We start from the raw sequence: 22242 nt of genomic DNA, 5'->3' as shown, positions 1-22242 counted from the left end.
AATCCGCCCACCAACACAAAGACTGAAAGGAATTTCAGCCAGGGAAGTCCAGCACACAAGGCTAAGACTGTGACTGAAAAAGTTACAGCTTCCAATTATAACTGCCTCTCTTCTCCCCCTGCGTCCACTCTATTTCCTTACTGCTTAGTTAAACCAAAGGACCAGCGTTCAGTTTCACTCAGCATTCAGGAGCCAGGGGTGAGGAAGATGAACCCGAGAGGGATCCCTGGGGCAGCAGGCCAGTATCTGTGACCCTAAATATGGGGTAGCCACTAGAGCCATTTATATTTCCTGTTCTTTGACCTCCTGTCTTCAGAGTGAGGCATTTCTGGGCCCTTCCTAGCTCTTGTACCTCGATAGCTCTGGTTCCCACTCTGGGCTTTTTCCATTCACCAGACAATTCATGTTCTCTATCCCAGGGCTTCGCAGCACCCACTGGACCTCACAGCCTGCCCCAGGTCCCTTTGTAATTAAGCTGGTTCCCCCCACAGAGACATTAGAAGAAGTTAATTCCCACACATACACAACCAGTGTTCATTTTATTTGGTACCTGCAAGCCATCAAGTTGAGTTATGTATTCTGAAGTGTGTTAATTAAAGGTAGTTATTTAAGTTATTTAAGGTGAGTCTGAGGATGTGGTGTTGCTCAGACCCTGCAACACTGCAGGTTACCAGGGTCACCCCAGTGATGCTCAGGGACCTCTAGGGCCACACCTGACAGGGCTCAGGAAAGCATGTGGTGCCAGGGATGAAAGGGTGGGGCTGCATGCCAAGCAGGAGCCTTGACCACGGTACCATCTCTCCAGCCCCTGGAGTCACTTTCAACTCGGTTCTATGCACCATCGTGTGGCACCATCTCTGTGAATAAAGGACCATGACTCTCCTCTCCCCACACACCATGTGGGCCTCTATGCACTCTCTGGGCCTTCATTTGATGGACTGGAAAGGGATGAAGATTTGGGAGCATACCCCAGAAGCTCTGTTGTGATTATTCTGGTTATTAAGTATTGTTGGAAGCTGTAGTTTCACCAAAAGCCTCTGTCTCCATGCAGATCACCAGGCCAAGCAATTTGCTATGAAGGTGCCATGTTTAGCAAAAACATTTCTCATTTGGTAGGGGGTTGAGAGTGGCTTCTTGTGGATGGAGGGGTAGAGAGATGAGGGTAGAGACAGAAGCGAGTGTGCCTGGGAGATCGCTTCCATCAACTTTTCCTCAGCCACCACTTAACCTCTCTCTCCCTGGTGCCCTCTGCTATGTGAAGTGTCTGAGACACACAAGGGGGAGACCAGGGCCATAGGCCTGAGCAGGCAGGACCAAACTAGGATGATGGAGAGTTGGACCTCTCTCTACTATGTCTCAGCCTGACCAGCAGGCCATTGGCTGTTTTCCCCATTGTCTCCTGATGGAACTCATTTTTCACCAAGAGGGTATACCCCTGTGACTCCCCTCCCCAGCATACTTACGAGAAGAGTTCATAGAAGACTTCTATGAGAACTCACTTGTGCTGGTGCTCCCCACCTCTTTCATCCCCATGATTAAGGCTGCAATCAGCCAAGCAGTGGGGGTATGAAAAGGGAGTAACATGGAAACCTGGAGAATGCAACTTAGCACCGCTAGTAGGTAACAGTAACCACATGGTCTTTCATCCCTTCAGTCCTGAATCACAAACTGTCCATATCCATCAAATGTCTCCATGTGGAATTGCAGGGATGGGAGAGGAAATACTAAACTGGATAAGTTCCATAAAATCATGACATCTGGGGTCTGATCCCGGTCCATGCTGGGACAGATTTGTGAGCTTCTCCACGCCCACAGCCCTTTGCAGGTACCATTCAGCCTACAAACAATGTTCCAAATGTCCTGGGTGTTCAGGTTGCACCACTCTGGCCTCTAGGGCCTGTCTGTCTGAGGAACATTTCCCCACTGAATGTTCTGCCGTGACAGTCAGAGATGGGGGTGGAAGATGGTGTTTGGTGATCTTCATGTTTGGTAGATTCTGGATTAACCACAAACAAGCTGTTGCTCCCAAGGACTGGCACAAAGCTTTTCTTTCTCTCATGGGCCATGGAACTCTCGCAAGGGTGGAGAGATGGACCAGGTTTTCCAGCTCATTCCAACCTGGAACCTTATTTTCAGGAGCTTTCTCTGAGCCTCACTTTGGGAACCCCAGCATCCCAAAGAACACATTTCGGCAGACACCAGCTGAGAAGAGCTCGCTTGTGTGTGCTGTGGTGGAGGCCAGCTGTTCCCTGCAGCAGCCAGAGAGTCTGCCATGAGACATAAAGGAGTTTCCTCTGGGAGGATGGATGTTCAGAGAGGAGAATCCTAGAGCATCCTGGGAAATTCTGTGAAGATGTCCCCTTCCCCCCATTCCTTGTCCCTTCACAGGCACTCCCAGGAGTTCTTAGAACATGAAGAATGATCAAGAGACCCCTGGATCTTTTCTCTGTTGAAGGGGCCTTTGAAAACAGAGTATAATTGAGGGATAAGAAGGTGGGAATTAAAAGGCAAGAAGACTGACTTGGGTACGAGCCTTCTCTGAGTATCTGTAATTAACTCATTCATTCTGAAGCTGCCTTAAGCTGCTGTTGAAAAGGAATCACCTTCCTCACTCAGGCTTCCAGCCCAGCGGGACTGAGGAAGCAGCTGCCCTGGCTTCCAACGCAGGATTTCAGTCACTCGGATAATGAGCCCTTCTCACCTGCCGGCAAGGATGCTGAGCCTGCCTTGTTTCTGGAGACGGCATCTGGGCAGGCTGGCATTCTTATTACTGTCTTGCTAAACGAGAACCCGATGATGCCCACAGAGTTTAATGATGTTGCTTCAGGGCTCGGTCCTGGATGGGGGGGAGAGCCTCTATTTGCACCCCCAAATTCCCAGTTCTCTCTGTCCCTTCTTGCACCTTCCTCCCCCAGAAGTCTGTAGACATTGAAAGTTGCAGGGGAGAGGGGAACATCCCAGTCTCTCCCAGGCCAACCTCAGCCCATGGGGCTCCTTAGTGGCCTGCCAGCCGGCTGACCCCACACCACGCCGCCACCTCCTCCTTGCCAGCTGCAACTTTCCTCATTAGCCATCTGCCCCTTGTGCCTGCCGATAGCCCCCAGCACAGGGGCTGCTGCCCGCTGCTTGACAGTGCAGAGGATCAGCTTAGGACATGATCCCTTCTTTGGCACATCTGTGCTCCCTAGTGAGCCTGGGCTGTTTAGGATCCAAAATGCACTTAATCCCTGCCTGAGTGTACATTGGCAGGGCGGGGCCCAGACTAGGCATGACTCGGGCCATCTTGGTGTTTCATTCATCAGCAGGCTCCAGCTGGGGGTGGCAGGGCCTGCAACCAGAGATGTGAATGAGCATTCAGGGGGCTGTGTGAAAGGGGCTGAGTCTGAATGAGAATAAGGCCCTCGCAGCAGCAGGGTAGGGCAGAGCTGGCAGGGCTGCAGGCCCCTCTCTGGCTCTCAGCAGGTGGTTCGGCCAGAGCCTATAAGTGTTCAATGTGGGGCTCTTGGATGAAGCAAGTGATACCCGGATGCTGTAGGTAGACATGGTGATTCCTGAGTCAAGGTGTGCGGACTTGGGGATGCCTGGGACAGCATGCACAGAAATGGTGATGCCCAAGTGGCCGTGTGGACATGGTGATGCCCAAGACAGTATGTGTGGACTTGGTGATGCCCCCCAGGGGACCTCATCCTATGTTATCCTTCAAGATACTATAGGGAGGTCAAGTCTGGGGAACCCCACCCTTCCTCAGCAGTCTATGCTCCCTTTGGTCCCTTCACACACACTTTTCTTAGGTGTTCTCCACCCCACTCCCTTGACCCTTAGAAGGTCATGGACTCATCTCTAAGCAGACAACTAACTGGTTCTCCTTCCTAGAATGTGCTGCTGAGGTTGGGGAGGGCCTGAAGCCGAGCCCCCCCCCCCCATGCATCCCCTCCTCACCACCCCACTCTGGGTATTTGCAGGAGTTCTCACTGCAGAGGATGGACAGCCTCGTGGACGACCGTGTCAACATCCTGGGATTCTCCATTTTCAACCAATCGCACACTTTCTTCCAAGAGTTTTCCCAGAGCCTCAATCAATCATGGCAGGAGAACTGTGACCATGTGCCCTTCACAGGGCCGGCAGTAAGTGTGTCCCCCCCCCCCCACCGCCGCACCCATTAGTCCCTCCTTTTCCCTGTGGGCACATAGACCTCCACCCCTTATTAGCCCTCATCAAGCACAGAACACAGTGGGCTGAGAATTAGGGTCCCTGGTTGGGCTCTCCTGGGGGATGAATTTGTACAATGGAGAGTGTCTTTGGGGACAAGCCCAGAGGGTTGACCAAGGTGGTGACCAGGGCATATACCAGTGACCTTTGGCCCAAAGCTGACTCTGTGTGTAGTTTAAAGAGCTGTAGTCTTCCCAATCAGGGGACCCTCCTGGCCCCTCTGTCTGCCCTTTCCTTTCCTTTCCTTTCCTTTCCCATCATCTCTCCCATCACCTCCTGTTTCTCCTGCTTGTCCTCTTTCTCTCCTTTACTCCATGTCCCCTCCCATCAACATTTCTTTCTTTCGCCCATGTTTGTATCTCCCCACATTATCCACCTTTCCAGAGGTGGCCAGGTTTTATGGGGAGGTCTTGCCCCCCAAAAGGGAGGGAGGAGGTTGGTCAAGGATGGCCCCAAAAGAAAGCTGAGTGTAGTCCACCCTGTTGGGGCCCAGGACAGATGCCTGAGTGTTCCAGGGTGCCAAGAACCCTGAAGCAGACAGGAGTGGGGGGTGGAGGACACTATCGGAGGCAGGACCCATCTACTTGTATATGCATTCCCCGTGAACCACATTACAAAGGATGAAAATCACAGCAAATCATAGAAATTACAGATGGTGAGATTAAGTAATTAGAATTAGGCTAAAGCAGATGTTAGTAATTACGTGTTTATGTCATTGAATAAAGCCCAGATTGTAAGCACCCTTTCGAGAGACTTCAATGGTGCCTGTCGCCGTGTTCTACCGGGGGCCAGTTTGGGCTGCAGAGAATCAGACACAGCCTCTGGGAGCATCCTGAGAGGCTGGCGGGTGGTGGGGTGGTGGTGGAAATGAGAGGGTCACAGGTGTGTGTTTGGAAGATTTTTGTTTCCTAATCCAGGAGCGAAAGAAAGTCCCTTAGCCCACTGCCCAGTGTGAAAGACTCATCTCAATTTAGAAAGCGCCTCTCATTCCTCTAAACCGTTTATAAACAGCTCAGAAGAAAACAACAATGAGGAGCTAAATGAAAACAGAAAAACAAGAGGGCCAAGGGCTCCTTGCCAAGCAGCGTTTTGGTGCCAAGAAAGGGACGGGTTTGAAATGTGAACTGAGCCAGTGGGGCAGTTTAAGGGTGGGAGGGTGAAGACTGGGCTGGAGAAGCAGAGATGAAGCCAGGAGACCCCAGAAAGGCAAGGGGAGCCCAGCTGGCTTCCTGCTGGGTGCCAAATGCTTTCCCTGGTTAAACTCGGAAATAATGTGGGGGACTGTTAGGGGTCAGGGACGCTGCAGGAGGGATGGCTGGAGAAACAGTGAGGCTGGCAGCCCTAACCTTCCTCTGGGAGAATCAGAAGGGGAAGAAGGAGCAGGGTGGGACATAGGATTCGAATAACCCCCAGAGGAGCCAGGGTTGGCTATCAGGGGCCCCAGAGAATTAGTCTGACTGGGTGTGGACAACATGAGGATCCAGAGCTCAGAGCGAGGTTTGGTTCACAGGGTGATGCGCAGAAAGCCTAGAACCACATCACCATATCTGGAGGCAACAGCTGGAGCCAAGACCCTGGAGGGCTCCCCTTTCTCTCCTGCCATGGTCTCTTGTGCTCCACTGCAAAAGCCAGTGGCATTTGGAGCTTCAGGAGGGTGAGAGATACCAAAGGAGGCTGCCTCCAGATGCACCCCAGCACCCCAATCCCATCTACTGCTAATAAGGTGGCTGGGCCCAGATAGTCACATGGCAGCCACTGAACAGCAAAAGCTAGGTGGCGGCACAGCTGGGTGGCACACTGTTGTGCCAGGTAAGGTTAGGGTGAGGCACAGGGGCTGTAATGATGAGGGGCTCCCTGGAGACCAGGGTATAGCCCTGTAAGGCAAAGCACTGTGGGCAAGATTCTTGCCTTGCTTGCGGCATTCCATATGATCTCCAAGCTTCAGGAGTGATCCCTGGGAGTCAGCCCTGAGCACTGCCAGATGTGGCTCCAAAACCAAAAATAAATGGGTTGTTGGGGCCAGAATGATAGCACAGCAGGGAGAATGTTTGCCTTGTATGCAGCCCACCCAGGCTAGATCTTCAGCATCCCATACGGTCCCCAAGCCTGCCAGGATTAATTTGAGCACAGAGCCAGGAGTAACCCCTGAGCACCAACAGGTGTGGCTCAAAAGGAAAAGGGGTGGGGGAGTTGTAAGGAAAAGGACAAATTTGAAATCAGTTGGACCTACATGTGTCACCAAGTGGCCTGCTGGTCCATTCCACAAAGATGTCTTTCCAGCACCTTTGGCCTTAGGGGACACATGGAGGGTTGGGGTGGGAGTTGGGGGCAGCAGATCCAGAGCCCAGATGTGCACAGGACCAGGAAGACAAGCCCTCACTCACCTCTAGGTTTTGCTTCTCTCCCTTCTTCCCTCTGCCTTCTCCCCCAAAAATCTCCATGACCCTCTGATTCTTTTTATTTCCCTTACTGATTTTCCCGATTCTCTCTGACTCTCCTTGTCCCCTCTGACTCTCCCTGTCTTCCCTGACTCCACCAGCTCTCCTCAGCTTTGCTGTTTGATGCAGTCTATGCTGTGGTGACTGCGGTGCAAGAACTAAACCGGAGTCAGGAGATCGGTGTGAAGCCTCTGTCGTGCGGCTCAGCGCAGATCTGGCAGCATGGCACCAGCCTCATGAACTACCTGCGCATGGTAAGGGACACCACCCACCCATCTGCCCCATGCTTTCCTGCACCCCAACATGCGCCTCAGACTAAAGAGGACCCAGGATTCCCTGTTCTGTCCCCCTGACCTGCTGTATTCCGAGGAGGCTCAGCCACACCCCGCACAAATGTGGACACACAAATCTGTGTCTCACGAGTTGTGGGTTCAGCAATGTGGCCGGTGTGGAGCTGATTTTCTATCATGTATCCTCACCAAGAAGTCTCATAATGGAGAACCTGGCACAATGTGCCTTGCATTAAGTGTCTGGATCTGACTGTCCTGGCTTCTTGCTCCTCTGGTTTGCTCCCTGCCAAGATCTGGAGTGGGAGTCCAGGAGAACCAGAGCTCAGGCAAGCATCTGGGCAGGCAAGCATAGGGGCAGGGTATCACTGGGTCACTGGATTCCTCTCCTCCAGCCCCACCATGTATAAACTGGTTTGGGGGTACCTCCAGAAGGTCACCAAACTCAGTGGAGGTGGAAGGTGGGTTGGGATGGATCTCTGGCACCACACAGGCAGGCACCCATGGGGGCTGGTGGCTGCTGTAACTCACTCTCTCTCGCACAGGTAGAATTGGAAGGTCTCACCGGGCACATTGAATTCAACAGCAAAGGCCAGAGATCCAATTATGCCCTCAAAGTCCTGCAGTTCACCAAGAATGGCTTCCGGCAGGTAAAGCCCCCCCTCGGCAGGCCCCTGGCCCCTTTCTCCTGGGCTCTCAGGCTCGCTCTGGTGTCTGGTCACTCCCCAGAGCCATGGGATTTTGCCCTGAACTGCCCGCCCAACACACACACTTCCTGCCACCAAGAATGGCCAATGTGTGCCAGGGACAACCACAACAGCAAAACCTGCCAAGGGCAGCCACCAATCTTTGTGAAGGACAGAGAAAAAGCGAAGGGGTATTGGCTCTGTAAAGGGTACCAGGCCTGGGGATTGAAGTGAGTGCATCAGGAAGACACTTGTCTTGCCTGCAGCCCACGTGGGTTCAATCCTGGCATCCCATAGGGTCCCAGAGCATTGCCAGAGTGATTCCTGAGTGCCGAGTCAGAAGTAACCCCTGAGCATCACCTACCTGAGAACAGCAGCAACAAAAAACTCAGGCCTCATGCTCTATGTTTACATTCTTCTGCCCCCTCAAATCTCACCCTGAAACAGGGGGGAAGTCAGGGACCTGTTTGGTCAGATACCGATGGGGCCTATGGGCCAAGCTTCCTGCAGCAGCAGAGCAGGGGCCAATTCTCACTTCTCAGCTGTTTCATGTCTCCCCCCGCCCCCCAGCCCACCTCACATGCCAATCATACCCTCCTCTCCTGCTGACTACCTGTCTCCTGGTCGGCTCCCTGTTTTGTCCTCCCGCGGCTGTTTTCCATCCCGCTCCTTCCCTCATTCTCCTCCATTAACCTTTGTGTTCTCCTTTCCTCTGCTGAGCCTGGAGGGAGGGGGATTCTGACAGCCACTCGGGGCTTCTCCGAGGCCTCCAGCCTCCCTGGCTCACTGATAATCAGCTCCGCTATTCTTAGCCTGGCCGGCCCCAGCCTTAGGGAAGGGCGGGAACAGGGAATCCGAGAAAAGGCCTAATTACAGCTCCCAGAAGGAGCTCCCTATGTGCAGAGAGTCTGGACCTGGGCATGGAGGTGGGAGAAATGTCTCTTGGTTTCGGGGACCCTTAGCTCCCTCTCCACCCCTCTTTGTCCTCTCTGAAATAGCCTGTCCTTCTTGAGCTCTCCCCACAGACCATGAGCCACCTTGTGTGTGCCACACTTAATGCATTTCTTCATTCACCCTGACCATCGAAGACTCGTTCATCTCCATGTTACAAGTGGGGGAATCTCGGACTCGGGGAGATTGGCTTGGCCTTGGGAATTCCTGGGGGCAGCTACTTTTGAGCCCAAATGAATCTGATTTAGAAACCCAAGTATTTTGTTGTTGTTATTGTTGTTGTTTTGGGACACACCCGGAAGTACTCCTGGCTTACTCCGGAAGTACTCCGAGCTCAGGAATTACTTCTGGTGGTTCTCTGGAAACCATATGGGGTGCCAGGGATCAAACCCCAGTTGACTGCATGCAAGGCAAGTGCCCTACCTGCTGTCTTATTGCTATACTGTTGTTCTGTCCCTCCAAGTATTTTTTTTTATTTGTTTGTTTTGGGTTTGGGGGCACACCTGACAGCATTCAGGGCTTACTCCTGGCTCTGAGCTTAGGTATCACTCCTGTCAATATCAGGACGACATTGGGATGCTGGGGTTCGAACCTGGGCTGACCACATGCAAGGCAAACACCCTACTCACTGTGCTATTGCTCTGAACCCATCTCCAGGTATTTTGTTTGTTTGTTTGTTTGTTTGTATTGGGTCACACCCGGCAGCGCTCAGGGGTTACTCCTGGTGCTCAGAAATCGCTCCTGGCAGACGCAGGGGACCATATGGGATGCCGGGATTCAAACCATTGTCCTTCTGCATGCAAGGCAAACACTTTACCTCCATGCTATCTCTCTGGCCCTCTCCAGGTAATTTTTAAGGAGCCTCTCCCAGCATGTTCTAGGGCTCCAGGGACCATCTCCTTGGACTGCTTGGTTTGGTGGTGTGAGCTGAGAATTGTCTCTGTGCTTGGTCGGACCCGGCAATGCTCTGGGACCAAACAATGAAAGTTCCCGTCTGGTTAGGGCGTGTGGGTTCGTTCTGCTGAGCTATATCCTAGCCACAGAGACAGATTCACTGCTGGTCCCTAAGTCCCAGCCCAATCTCTGTCTACTGACAGGTGTCCTTCCACGTGCATACAGGCTGAGAGATGCTTGTGAGTGATAATTGATGGGCCATTTCTGCTGGGAGAAGGAAAGTCATTATCATGTGCTCAGGTCCTCTGATTCCATACCAATGGGGCAGGCACAGGTGTGGCCAGGACCAGGTGGTCCAGAGCAGGGAGGTGGTACCCTGTAGGTCATATCCTACCTTGATGACAGGGGGAACTAACTCACTGCAGCCCTTTTAGCAAGGCCTTTTGGCATGTTGCGCACCCAGAGCTGTCCTGGCTCCTCTGTCAGTCACTCTCGGCCTTTTCTCACTCACCCTGGAGTCCTCAGCCCCCTCCCCGTCTCCCCCATACTGACTCTGTCAGGTTGCAGTTTTGCTGCCCCACCAGGCCAGGCCATGCTGGCCCTTGGGAACAGCATCTTCCGGCTCTGATTTGGTTTTGTTCTTTCTCCCCCCTGCCTGGGAGAGTGACTCTTCGGGGCTGGTTTGGATAATTTAGAAAGCTCCACGCAGTGACCCAGTGGGTTGTAATTGGTAAAATGTCTAAACCAAATACCATATTCTCTGCCGGTGGCTGATTAAGGGATTATTACCATTGTAAGCACAGTCTTTTCGAATTCAAGGTTTTTAATTTTTTCTTTTTACCATTTAAAAAATTACTGTTTTGATTCTGTTGAAGGTTTTTTTTTTTCTCTTTTTTTTTTTTGGTTTTTGGGTCACACCCAGCAGAGTTCAAGGGTTTCTCCTGGCTCTACACTCAGAAATCGCTCCTGGCAGGCTCGGGGGACCATATGGGATGCCGGGATTCGAACCACCATCCTTCTACATGCAAGGCAAACACCCTACCTCCATGCTAAATATCGGGATCCTGAGAGAGCTTCTGTTTTGTTTTTTGTTTGTTTGTTTGTTTGTTTTTGGGTCACACCTGGTGGTGTTCAGAGGTTATTCCTCGCCTTATGCTCAGAAATTACTCCTTGGCAGGCTTGGGAGACCATATGAGATGCCAGTGATCAAACCCGGGTAAACTGCATGCAGGGCAAATGCCCTATTTAATGTACTATTGCTCCGTCACTTTGGCGGGGAGCTTCTGGAGAAAGAGACAGACAGACAGATAGACAGACAGACAGACAGACAGAAGAAGAAGAAGCAGGGGAAGAGGAGGAAGAAAAGGAAGAGAAAAAAAGGTGTGTGTGTGTGTGTGTGTGTGTGTGTGTGTGTGTGTGTGTGTGTGTGTGCGCGCGCGCGTGGTGGGAAGAGATTATTCCCTACAGTGCCTCACCAAGGACATGTTCATCTCCTGGCTGAGTATTTGTTGGCGTTTAGAAAGTTAATCTCACTCCTGTGTTCTCAGTTTGGGGATACAACTAGTGCCCTGAGCTAGCTGCCCGTCTCCATCTCATCCTCCCCTTTCCCTCTCCCCCAAAGATGCCTTGGGCTACCAAGGCCCAGTAACATCCCCAGGGGCCTGGTGGAGCAGAAATGATATTTGAAAAAGGCATGAAAGAAAAAAATAGATGAGGGAAGACTCGCCCCACATTAGAGGGTCCTTAATTTCCTTCATTTAACTGAGTCTGGAGATCAGAGATTCTGAGCAGCCCTGAGCCACTGTGTTCTGGCTCTAATAAGATGAACGCCCCTTTCATCTGAGTATCGGAAACGGCTTAACAGGCTCTAATTAAGCCTCTGGGAGAGAGAGGCCTGACACGGCCCCATATCCCGGCTACCGGCACATATCTCAACTTTTCTCTCTGTGCGGTCAGGAGTGAATGAAAACCCTTCGTGGCCTGACCAGCTGCCCGAAAGGTGCAGCAAGCCATTTTTTTAAGGAGGATGTTGGCTTTGCTATTCCAGGCTGGCATCAGAGGAACCCACCTTGGGCATCTCCCACCTGGTGTGCTGTTCTAGGGTGCATGAGCCGGGGGGGGGGGGGAGGGGGTTCATCTTTTTATCCCCTGAGTTTTAAAGCTGCTCTTCTTGTAGGTGAGGACATAAAACAGGGAGGGGGAAGGAACTGTCTACTGGAAGACAAGACATGCCACCCTGTATTTCAGGCTCTGTCATCTTTCTGCTCTGCCCAATGGTCCAAAGCGGGAGGAGGAGACATGAATTGCTTGAGTCTTTCTCTTCCAAAGCCAGGATGGCTGTGCACTATGTTCTAGAGAGAAGGAACTTTACACCCTTTCCTGGAGCCTATTTTGGGCTCAAGGACTTGTCCCAAAGCTTCCCAGGTGCCACCAAATAGATGTCAGCTCCCCTCACCTACAGTCCAGATTAGCTTCAAATATCTGAAGCTAGTTGGGTGGTGCTTCGGTTCTGTCCTGAAATGTAGCCAGAATCTCTGAGCACTGGCTGTCTATGAAGAGCTGGGCTGAGACATAGTCCAAGCAAGAGCTCACAGTCTCTTGGGGGGAGAGGCAGATGTGGTTTCCAGATGTTTCCTATTCCCACTGGACTGGTTCTACCACTCTGGGTTTTCCTTTTCCATGCATCGGTCCAGTGAGCCTCCCAGTACAATGTCCCTAACTTCTACAATGTCCCTAAATTCTTCTTCACCCAATACTTCCCTTGTCGCCATTATAACATGGCAACTGGGTTGACACTCTGTTCCTGAAGGTCAGAGATACCCCGAGGCCTACTTTTCCTCTCCCCAAAATTGCATGTCTTTCTCTGTGTTAAGTGGATCATTGGGATGTGAATTTTTTTAAATAGATTTCTTTATTAGAAACACCATGATTTACAAAGTTGTTCCCCATGCAGTTATTCCTGGCATTTAGTATTCCAACACCAATCCTACCACCAGTAGGACATTCCTTCCATCACTGTCCCCAGTTTCCAACCTACTCCTTGGCAGGTATGAATAACATATTTAAGATTGTTTGTGACAACTAAATGGTTATGGAATTGTAACAAAATAAAAAGATTTGATTAAGAGAAAATGTGTGAAAATTGTCGTATCTCGAAATGGAGTCTTTATGTCACTGTCTAAAGACTTACTAAGTTGTGTATTGCTAGTGGAGCATGCTGTTGTTGGTTTTGTTTGTTGAGATTCTGTGGCTTCTATAATTTCACATCTAATTTGATGTGTTCCTATGAGAATGTTTTAAATCTATGGCGTTGTCACTTGGCCACGTAAACAGCCATGCAGTCTGGGATTTCTAGAATCTATGGAGCTGGACTGATGAGCTCATCTGATGGCGTTTCTGTGTTGTGAGTGTGCTACCCACAAACTTTGGAGATACAGAGGTGCAAAGGGAGGTGGCTTGTCCTGCTTCCATGGCATCCTGGAATAGCAGTTATAGCATCAGCTAACCTAGAGTTTCAGTGGCTAGGTGTCTCTACAGAGATTGCTGGAAAAGCAGTGAAGCTGGACCCTCGGTATAGAGGGCATTTGTTGGGTATGTCTGTTTGTGAAGCTGCCAAAGATCTGAAAAATTTTTGTTTGTTTTGCGGCTACACCTAGAGGCACCCAGGTGTTATTCCTGGCTCTGCACTCAGAAATCACTCCTGGTAGGCTCGAGGGACCATATGGGATGCCAGGGATCAAATCAGGTTGGCTATATGCAAGGCAAATGCCCTCCCTGCTGTACTATGTCTCTAGCTCCAGGATTTAAATTTTTGACTCATGCTGATTATTGGCCTTGGGGCTAAAGTGTGGACTCTCCTGCCCTCTCCAGCCACAGGTGTGCAGGCTTTTTTGCAGGTGCATTTGTTATAGAAATATCTCAGATGGGGACTATGGTGGTGCAGAGACTGGCAGAGCCCACCCCAAGGGCTGTGGAACAAGCTTCATGATCCCACATCTTCATTTCCTTCCCATAACTGCAGACACTCAGCTTCCAGCTCAGTTCCTTTCTAGAAGGTCTGGGAACCACCTTTAAGTTCCCACAGTTCCTCTGGGTGAGGGAAAGCACTGGCTGCCCCTCGTTTCTCTCCTTTCCCACCTTGGAACCCCTTTTCCCCATCAGAACCCCTAGTCAGCCTTGTCAATTCTTTCTGGGGAAGTCTAGGCATGTGGGGTTGTGTCCCACATGGCATCAAGGCAGCTTTGTTTGCCCTTGGGAGACTCTAGAGTGAGAACACTAGGGCTGTTATCTGGGACTTCAGTGGCAATTTCAGCAGACCTGTTGGTGAGACCCACATTCCAGTGGGACCTCCAGACCCTTCAAATAAAGAACAACAAAAAACCCAATGCACTACCCCCATAGGTACCATTGGAGGACTGGTGAAGGGGTGTGTTGCTCTCTACAGAAGTCCTGCCTGCACCCATGCTCTCCCCCAGTCCCCGAGAAGCCCCTGGGAAGCAGCCGATGATCTTAACACAGTCCAGCTTCAGCACTGCATTCCCCAGGCATGTGACCAGCCTTCGTAGCTGCCTTGTGTATATGGGGAGTGGTGTTCTATGTCCTGACTGGGGTGTAAATGGTAGACACCAGCAGGGCCAGATCCTGAGCTGAGCCTCACAGGCCCTGTGGAGAAAAAACACCACACCCCACCCTGCTGCACCCCCATCCTCCCACACACACTGCCTGCCCAGACCAGACAGTGTCTTTGATGAGAAAATTCAGAGGCGAATCCTCCTGTGGAAAGCAGGGAGCTAGCAAGCGAGTGAGCTGGGTAGTTTGGGAGCTGCGTGAAGGTGAGTGAGAAGTTGCTTATTTCTTCGTTTTGGAAGGTGTTTTGAAGGGAAGTGGGAGCTGGCTGACATTTCAGACTGGATGAACTTCCACTTCACCCAAAGGTTCATCTAGCCCACCATACTCCACCCTGAGAATGTGGAGTGTGGGTCATTTCGGGCTTAAAGTCCTGGGGGGTTATTGGGGGAATAGTTTCAGAGTGAGACCAAAAGGCGTGGATGAACCTGTCCAGTTTGGCCCTTCTTTTCTTGCCACCTGCCCTCAGATGGGATTATTCGGCTCCTCAAAGCTTTGGCCACTGGGACCCTCAGAGGCTCAATCACTGACCCCTCAGATGCTGGAAAACTCTGCACTTCAGACCCAGGTCCCAGAGCATATTATGGGGCTCAGTGTTCCTCTGAAAAAAGCCTAATGACCATGGATTGATGTGTCCTGAACCCCATGCTGGGGTCATAGGGAGCCTGAAGGAATTCTGAAGCCTGCAGAGGGGCTGTCTGTAAAGCTCCTGTTCTGTAGTTTGTTCCAGTCTCCCACTGCCATCACAGCATTCCCTCAAGTCAACTTCCCTGCCCAAAGGCTGAGGAGCTAGCTGTGCAAAGGGACTGGCTCAGGGCACTCTTTTCCCCCACCTCCTCTGGTTTCTTTCTCCCAGGGCCCAGCAACTTATGATTTCTGATGGGAAATGCACTGGCTGTCTCTGAAGCTTCTTCACACATCAGCCAGCAAACAAATTAAAAGGACTTAACATCCTCTAGCGGGGACTGTGCTGGGTGGAGGCACAGGGATGGAAAATGCTGCATTTTAAATATCTTTCTTGTAACGTGCCTAACCACACATCCTGCCTGAGCTCAGCCAGGGTGGCAGTCAGATGGGCAGGGGCCATGCTCCCATTCCCCAGCCATCTTCTGCCCTTCAGGGTCTGGGCACTACTTAGGTCACTGGACCCCAGAAGCCGGCAGTTACCAGCTCTAGTGCAAGTACAACCAGGCCTCAGGCTAAGGGAAAACCACAGAGAAGCTGTGGGAACAGGCAATAGAGAGAAGACACCCAGCATGGCAGAACTATGCCAACCAGTGTCAACCTGTGCCAGGAAATGCCCATCTGTGCCAGGTGTTTGCAGCCCCAGAAGAAGCATAGTCCTGCCAACACTTTGCTTGCACGCTCAGTCATAGAGGACAGTTGTGTGTAATTGAAGGTCATCAGACCTATGGGGATTTGCCCCGTCTGCAAGGGAAGATTCTTAAGAGGAGAGATTTAGTATGGATGGGTCCCATTTACAAATCTGTGCCAGGCAGTGACAATCTGCTGATCACTGCCAGCCTATGCCAGGTGATGCCAAGTTGTCAGTGCCATCTTGTGCCAAGCAGTGCCAGATAATAGCTGCTGTGCCTCTGTCCCTGATGGTGCCCATCTGTGTCAGGACAGTGACTTTGCCCTTCTCCAGAGCTTTATTAGAACCTCTAGTCAATTGGCCATGTGGCCGCTCAGATTGGAGCTGGGTCATTAGCACCAACTCCCAAGATGCATCTCCACTGGAGTTGGACAGATGAAGCAGGTGGTGCTCTCGGGCCAGCCCAAGTCATGGTCATGGGCAGTAATTTTCTCATGTGCTGAGAGAGCCTTAGCCTGCCTGTACACTCCGATAAATTCTTTCCTGGGGAGTGCCTTCTAGGACCTTCTGTCTTCCAGGAGATGCATTGGATGTCAGGACTTTAGATTTAGACACTGCCCGGTGACCAACCTCTGCCAGCTGGTGCCAGGCTAGTGTACCAACCATTCACCTCACCCCCAAATGCTTAGAATAGCTGGGTTGTGACCACACTGAAGAAGGAGGGAGACGCATTGTAGGTGGAAGGTTTAACTTCAGCTCAATTCAAGAAGACTAGCAATGGACCAGAGAGATGTCCAAGGCTCTGACAATGTGCCTTACATTTGCCCAACCCCAATTTGAGCCCCTTGGTCCCCACAGCAACATTACATGCTGCCTTAGAAAACCCCCATCACCCTCCAGCATCACCAATATGGCCTAGTTCATCAGCTCTGCAGGACCCAAGACATACCACACACTGGCTCCTTGCATTGAACATCGAGCCCCAGTGCTCACCATCCCCCAGAAGTGGTGATCTGAGCCCCTCTCAACTTTTTCAAGGGGGTCAATCTGCTCAACCTTCATGGACCAGGGTTTCCTAGAACTTAATGATCCAAGCATTCTACCTGGATCAGACTAAGATTCTGTGGGAAGAGATGGGGGTTGCTTTTTTTTAAATAGTAAGATACCTGAAAATGAAAAAGAAGTGACTTTTCCAAAGGAATTTTATCACTCGGTGCCATAGATCTTTCTGGAGCTCCATGTTGGGCTAGCCACTGTGCTGGGCATTGGATCTCAGCAATGAGCTCACCACAGATTTTCTGGGCTCTGATTCAAGGCTCGGCTTTGGGGATGAGCTTGGGATCAGGAGTGTCTGAGGGAGCAGAGGGACCAAACAGTCTGTGATGGCTGTAGTGGGTTCCTGAAACATGGCTGTGAATTCTGAGGGCCTGTCTGCATACAGGTCCACCCTGTCCACCTCTGTGGGCTCCTCATAGGAAACTATAGTACATCATGAAACTGTTCTTTCCCTCCCTGTAATTCAGAACTTTCTCTTCTGCTGCCTAAATGGTAGATCATGTGCTGTATCACATATGAGTAGGGCTAACTTGCTCTGCCATTGCCAGTGAAGCTTCCAGCTCAATATTTGAAGTTGGGGGTGGTGGTGTCAGAAATTATCTGCAGTTTCTACTTAATGCATGGTTGGGGGAACTCAGTAACCTTTACTCCACATGGTTCAGGGGTCAGCTGACTGTGACGATAAAGTGCCATGTAAGAATTTGAGGGGTATCTAGTGTTGAATCCTTGGACAGCAGTTTGACTGGTCACAGGTATTGGGAAGAGCTTCAGCCAGGAGTGCTATCCAGGCTGATGTTTTGGGGGTTTGAGGGGTGCTGAGCTGAGGAGGAACTGTGATCTGGTTTGGGGAAGAATTGAGGGAGAATGGGCCTCTGCGTGGCAGTCAGCCTGGAAGGCTGGAAATGTAGCTGCTCCCCCTTTTTTTGCACCCTCCTTCCCACCAGCTTATGTAAATACCCTCTTTCAAATATGTAAGGAAGAATCAAAGGCAAAGGAAAGCAAAGACTGGCTAGGGAACTGTGGACTTTCAAAAGGGGAATGCTTCTGGCAAAGACCAATGGATAGAGAATTACTACGAAAGGGTTTGCTAAACATTTAAGTACACCTCCGAGCCCCTGGGGAAATGGGTCTCTTGTGTGGTGGATCTGACTGGATTTGAATCTGTATTGACTTTAGTGGGAACGTTGGGCTGAAGCTCCTCCAGGAGCCCAGTTTTCCAAACTATAAAATGGAAATGATTACAGGGCTCCATAGGAGAAGACTGCAGGAAGATTGTGTGAGATCAGAGAGACAGCAGGTATCCACTGTTGGGCCAGGGATGTGGGTTCAAAACTAATTACAGGCAGGCTTCCCTTAGAGGGAAGCCTTCGAGTCACAGGAAATTACCCAGGAGAAGCTTAATGGTGCCCAGCAGGTCCCTAGTTTCTTCCAGGTACCTTTGGGCCCCAGGATCCTGATTTGCATGTCTTTGGCCTTGAGAGAGAGTTTCCCCTGCTGTTTGCTTTGCCTTCTGATCCGGTTGAGGTATGGGTTTCAGTTTTTAAATGTGGGTCATGACCCACTGAACGGGTGTCATGACCCACTAATGTGGGCTGCAGCAACTCCGAAGTGGATCAATTGAGTTGAAGACTTAATGGGCCAGTGTCAAGTTGAGGGGAACTAACTGGGCATCTCTCTGGCTTTGTGGGGCTTGCTTTGAACTCTCACCTTGGGCAGTCTATCTTCTCATCCTCCCATCCTGAATTTTCCAAGTGATCAGTGCCTGAGCATGTTTCATGCTTTTGTGAGACAGAATATTATGCAGAAGGAGATGTTCATGGCACAGATTGGCAAGACTCAAGGGGTGCTTCTCACCCAGTTCTTCTCTGCTCTCTGTCTAGGGTCGGGGGTGTAGAACTTCTCGCCTTCTCATTCCCCTTAATGCACTGCAGCACCTTTGATCTGGGAGAAGGCAGGGGCCAACGGGGAGAGAAAGAGCAGAGAGAAACTATCTTGTGTTCTCTGCCACTTAGCCAGACCTGTATTCAAGGCTTGTGGAAAAGGTTTCCACATGGGGTGATGGAAGCAGGGTTCGTTGGGGGAGGAGGAAGGATCTAGCTGGTGATGGAGCCACAGGTGGGAAGGGGAATGCAGCTGTCCCCTGTCCCCCATGCCTGCTGCCTAGCAGGTGCCCAGTAGAGGGTGCAATGAACCTTTATCCAGGATCCTGGCTTTGTACCCCCACTTGCCTCTCTACAATTATGTCACTGCTAACAACTGCCAAGACACTTGGCTGGTGCTGAGGAGTTCATTCATTTCTTTGGGACAAATGGAAGGCAGATGGAGACCCCTTTTCCTGCTGGAGCTGGGAGGCTGATTAGTTGCTTTGTGGGGCCCAGAGGTGGAAGTGAGGTGGGGTGTTTGACTTTAGGCTGGAGTCTGACTGGGGTCACTCACTGGGGTCACTCCCAGGGCCTTGTGGATGGGATTCCAGGAAGACCAGGGGGATTGGGACCAGAAGTGGGGGTGAGGGTCCCCTGAGAGGAGGGGTGTAGGGAGAGGTGGGGAGCAGTGGTCATGCTCCCTCCCTCTACCCCACTTGTGCCCACTCCTTCTGCTTGATGCCCTCAGATTGGCCAGTGGCACGTGACTGACGGCCTCAGCATGGACAGCCACCTCGATGCCTCCAACATCTCTGCCAGCCTCTTTAACACCACCCTGGTTGTCACCTACCATCCCTGGTAAGTGGGGTGTGGCTGTGCTCCCCAGCCACAGTGCCAAGGTTGCTCCCTCAGCTTTGGGAATCAGCCTGAATTTCAGGGAACTGGCTGGGCTCCTCCTTATGGCACCATGGTGGAACTGAGCATCCTCATTAAACTCCAGTGGCAACTGCTTTCCGCTGCATCCCAGAAATCCTGGAGCAGAGGGCAGACAGGAGGATGCCGCCCTGGTGGATGCCACTTCCAGGGCCACCCCAACAGTGCAGAGTCATGTATAGCAATGGAAAGATGGACCCCTTAAGTCTCAGACAGAGGGTAAAGGGGCTCCCAGAGTCCTTTCCCAATCCCAGCCTCCCTTGAGGCACCCCCATATCCAGAATGTTCCCTGTAGTGGACACTCCTATTTCACAGGTTCTTGAGGGCTCTCTCCTCACATCTAGAAGGTGAGGAGAAAATTTATGTCTCAAGAGCCAGGACCTATTTATTTTGCTGGATTCTGTCAGCTCGGAGTTCCTTCTCGGAGACACAAAGATGCATCACAAGGGCTGGTAGCTGGCCCCCACCTCCCGTGTTGTAAAAGATTTGTCAATGAGCCCCACAGCCTGTTTGAAGCAGTAATTAGACTGGGCTTCTCCCAGCCCCTCCCCTGTGACTAATCAGAAGCATATTTCCCTGCCTGGCACCTCGTCTTATCAGCAGGAGAGACCTAAAGAGCTGAGGCCCAGAGCGAGGCTTGATGGATGAAGCCGTCGGTGCTGCCTGGTTGGCTCAGCCGCTGCCTCTGCCTAAGAGGTTTGGGGAAAAGATCCCCAACACAGTGGCCCCTGTGATACCATCTTTGAGGACCACAGGGTCCTTAGAACTTGGTGTCAGAATCCCCAATCCATTCACTGCCAGTCGAGTAGGCAAAGACCCAGACAAAATCCACTAGCACTAGAGAAAAGGCTGCCTGTCATTCTGGGGGCTAGAGGCTTGCAGAAGGGCCTGCAGAGGGCCAGGAGAGGAGCAGGGGGAGGTGGATGGAGGAGTCTGTAGGGTGAGGAAAGAGGCACTTGGGGACAGAAGATTCATGAGCCTGAGAGCAAGGCTGCTGAGTCTCCCCTGATCTGCCCAGAGATGAGATGGGTGGACAAATTCGTATGTTCCCACTCCTGAATGGGGAGTTGGTGCCCCAGGGATGCTATCTGGTTGCTCTGGAGCTGGAGGGAGTCTGGGATCACAATCCTGATTTCTGAGAATGCCCATGCAACTGCCTTGCTCCTGCCCCCCCCCCACACCTCATATCTCCCAACCTCAAAAGTGTGTGTCCCCAGCTGTCTGAGTGATAGCACAGCAGGGAGGACATTTGCCTTGTATGTGGCTGGCCAGGCTCAATCTGCAGCATCCTACATGGTTCCCCAAGCCTGCCAAGAGTAATTTCTGTGCACAGAGCATGGCTAAAAATTACAACACCAAAAGTTTGGCTCCATCTCCTTCTAGAACTTTCCCTGACCCTATAAGAAATGAGAGTCCTCTGTTCCCATTGCCCACAGGGTAAGCTCTGTTTGGAGTAAACTTTGTTGGGCCCTTCTTTGTCTCAGATCAAGGGTAGAAAGGACAAAGAAAGGGAAGGCGGGAAGAGGGGGAAGGGCCCCTGACATGGGCCCAGCCAGTGGTGCAGTAAAGGGACCCCAGAAGCTCAGATGCGCATGACAGCTGCCCAGTTTTGCTGCAGGAGAACCCGTACTTGATGCTGAAGGGGAACCACCAGGAGATGGAGGGTAACGACCGCTACGAGGGCTTCTGCGTGGACATGCTCAAAGAGCTGGCCGAGATCCTGCGCTTCAACTACAAGATCCGCCTGGTGGGGGACGGTGTATATGGTGTGCCTGAGGCCAACGGCTCCTGGACGGGAATGGTCGGCGAGCTCATCTCCAGGGTAAGGGCGGGTGCAGCAGCTGGTCAGCTAGGCTGCAAGTGCTTGGAGGGAGTGGGGGGACTTGGTGAAGAGCCCCCAAAGGCTGCATTCAGTTCTGAGGTCTTGCGTGTCCCATCTCTGTCCATTCATTCATTCAGCTAGCACTGAGCCAGGCACAGGGCACACCTAGATGATTGAACCCACCAGAGTGCCAGCCCCAAGACTCTCCATGTTGGCCCCTACGTCAAAGTGATAAGGCAGTGGGGAAGGCATTTTCCTTGCATGCGGCCACCCAATGTCAGGTTCAGTCCCCGACATCCTATATGGCAGGTACTCTGAGCACTGCCAGGAGTGATCCCTGAATATAGAGACAGGAGTAACCCCTGAGTCCCACTGGGTGTGTCCCAAAAACAAATTCAAAAAAATAAAGAGGGTCATGTGGACCACTATAAGTTAGAAATAGAGGCTCTGACTATTTAAACTGGGGTGCCTAGTGAGTTACCTGGTTACCAGGAAAGAGAAATCACTCCTTCCTACAAGTGCGGGAGCAGGAAGGATGAGGTCTGGGGCATTATAGTCTCAGGTACAATTTTGTGGGGTATGTAACATTTCTGTTTTGTTCATTAAAGAATGTAGATTTCTGGGGTGGTGGCACGGAATGATGTGGTTTCTGAAAAGGGCTCCTGTAGTTGGGTCAGAGAAGGCCATGTGGGATCACTTGGAGCCTTGTTATCTGGTCCTGTGTTTCTGGGGCTTCAGAGAATTTGGATATGCCTTGGAAAGATGTAGATCGGAACATGCAGGAGATGCCATTGGGGAAACAGGGCTGAATAACAGGGGACCAGGGACATGGATCTAGAAGCAGTGGCAGTGCCGAGCGTGAGACTGCTCACTGCCATCAGGGGACATCTTGGGAGACCTGATCAAAGTGGGGTGAGGCCCTGAGTGCCAGTGGGTGCCAGGTCGGAGCAAAAATAAGGCGTTAGGGGTTTGATCTGGGGTCCCCAGTGCATGCTTTTCATAGCCCTCAATGCCAGTCAAGTCGTTTCTAAGTCATGTTTGCTTAATAGGGTTTAGTGGTTAGGATAGGGTAGGGAAGCACAGATCTGGACCAGGAACCTTCAACTCCTGTCTTCCTTGTGCTGAGGGACCACAGCCATGGGAGCACTGGTACTTTACATACA

General features: G+C 51.5%; 1 protein-coding gene across 1 annotated transcript in view; it reads left to right on the top strand.

Annotated features, from left to right (window-relative positions):
• The window catches only part of GRIK4 (glutamate ionotropic receptor kainate type subunit 4), a 239295-nt gene that overhangs the window by 172932 nt on the left and 44121 nt on the right, over positions 1 to 22242 (top strand). Inside the window, exons 8-12 of the mRNA XM_049778002.1 lie at positions 3963 to 4124; positions 6749 to 6901; positions 7480 to 7584; positions 19073 to 19182; positions 20857 to 21079. Of these exons, the coding sequence (XP_049633959.1) occupies positions 3963 to 4124; positions 6749 to 6901; positions 7480 to 7584; positions 19073 to 19182; positions 20857 to 21079 (753 nt within the window). The remainder of the gene's footprint in view (positions 1 to 3962; positions 4125 to 6748; positions 6902 to 7479; positions 7585 to 19072; positions 19183 to 20856; positions 21080 to 22242) is intronic.

The sequence above is a fragment of the Suncus etruscus genome, chromosome 8 (assembly GCF_024139225.1).
Source record: "Suncus etruscus isolate mSunEtr1 chromosome 8, mSunEtr1.pri.cur, whole genome shotgun sequence".
NCBI lineage: Eukaryota > Metazoa > Chordata > Mammalia > Eulipotyphla > Soricidae > Suncus > Suncus etruscus.
This window is presented reverse-complemented; position numbering and strand designations above follow the sequence as displayed.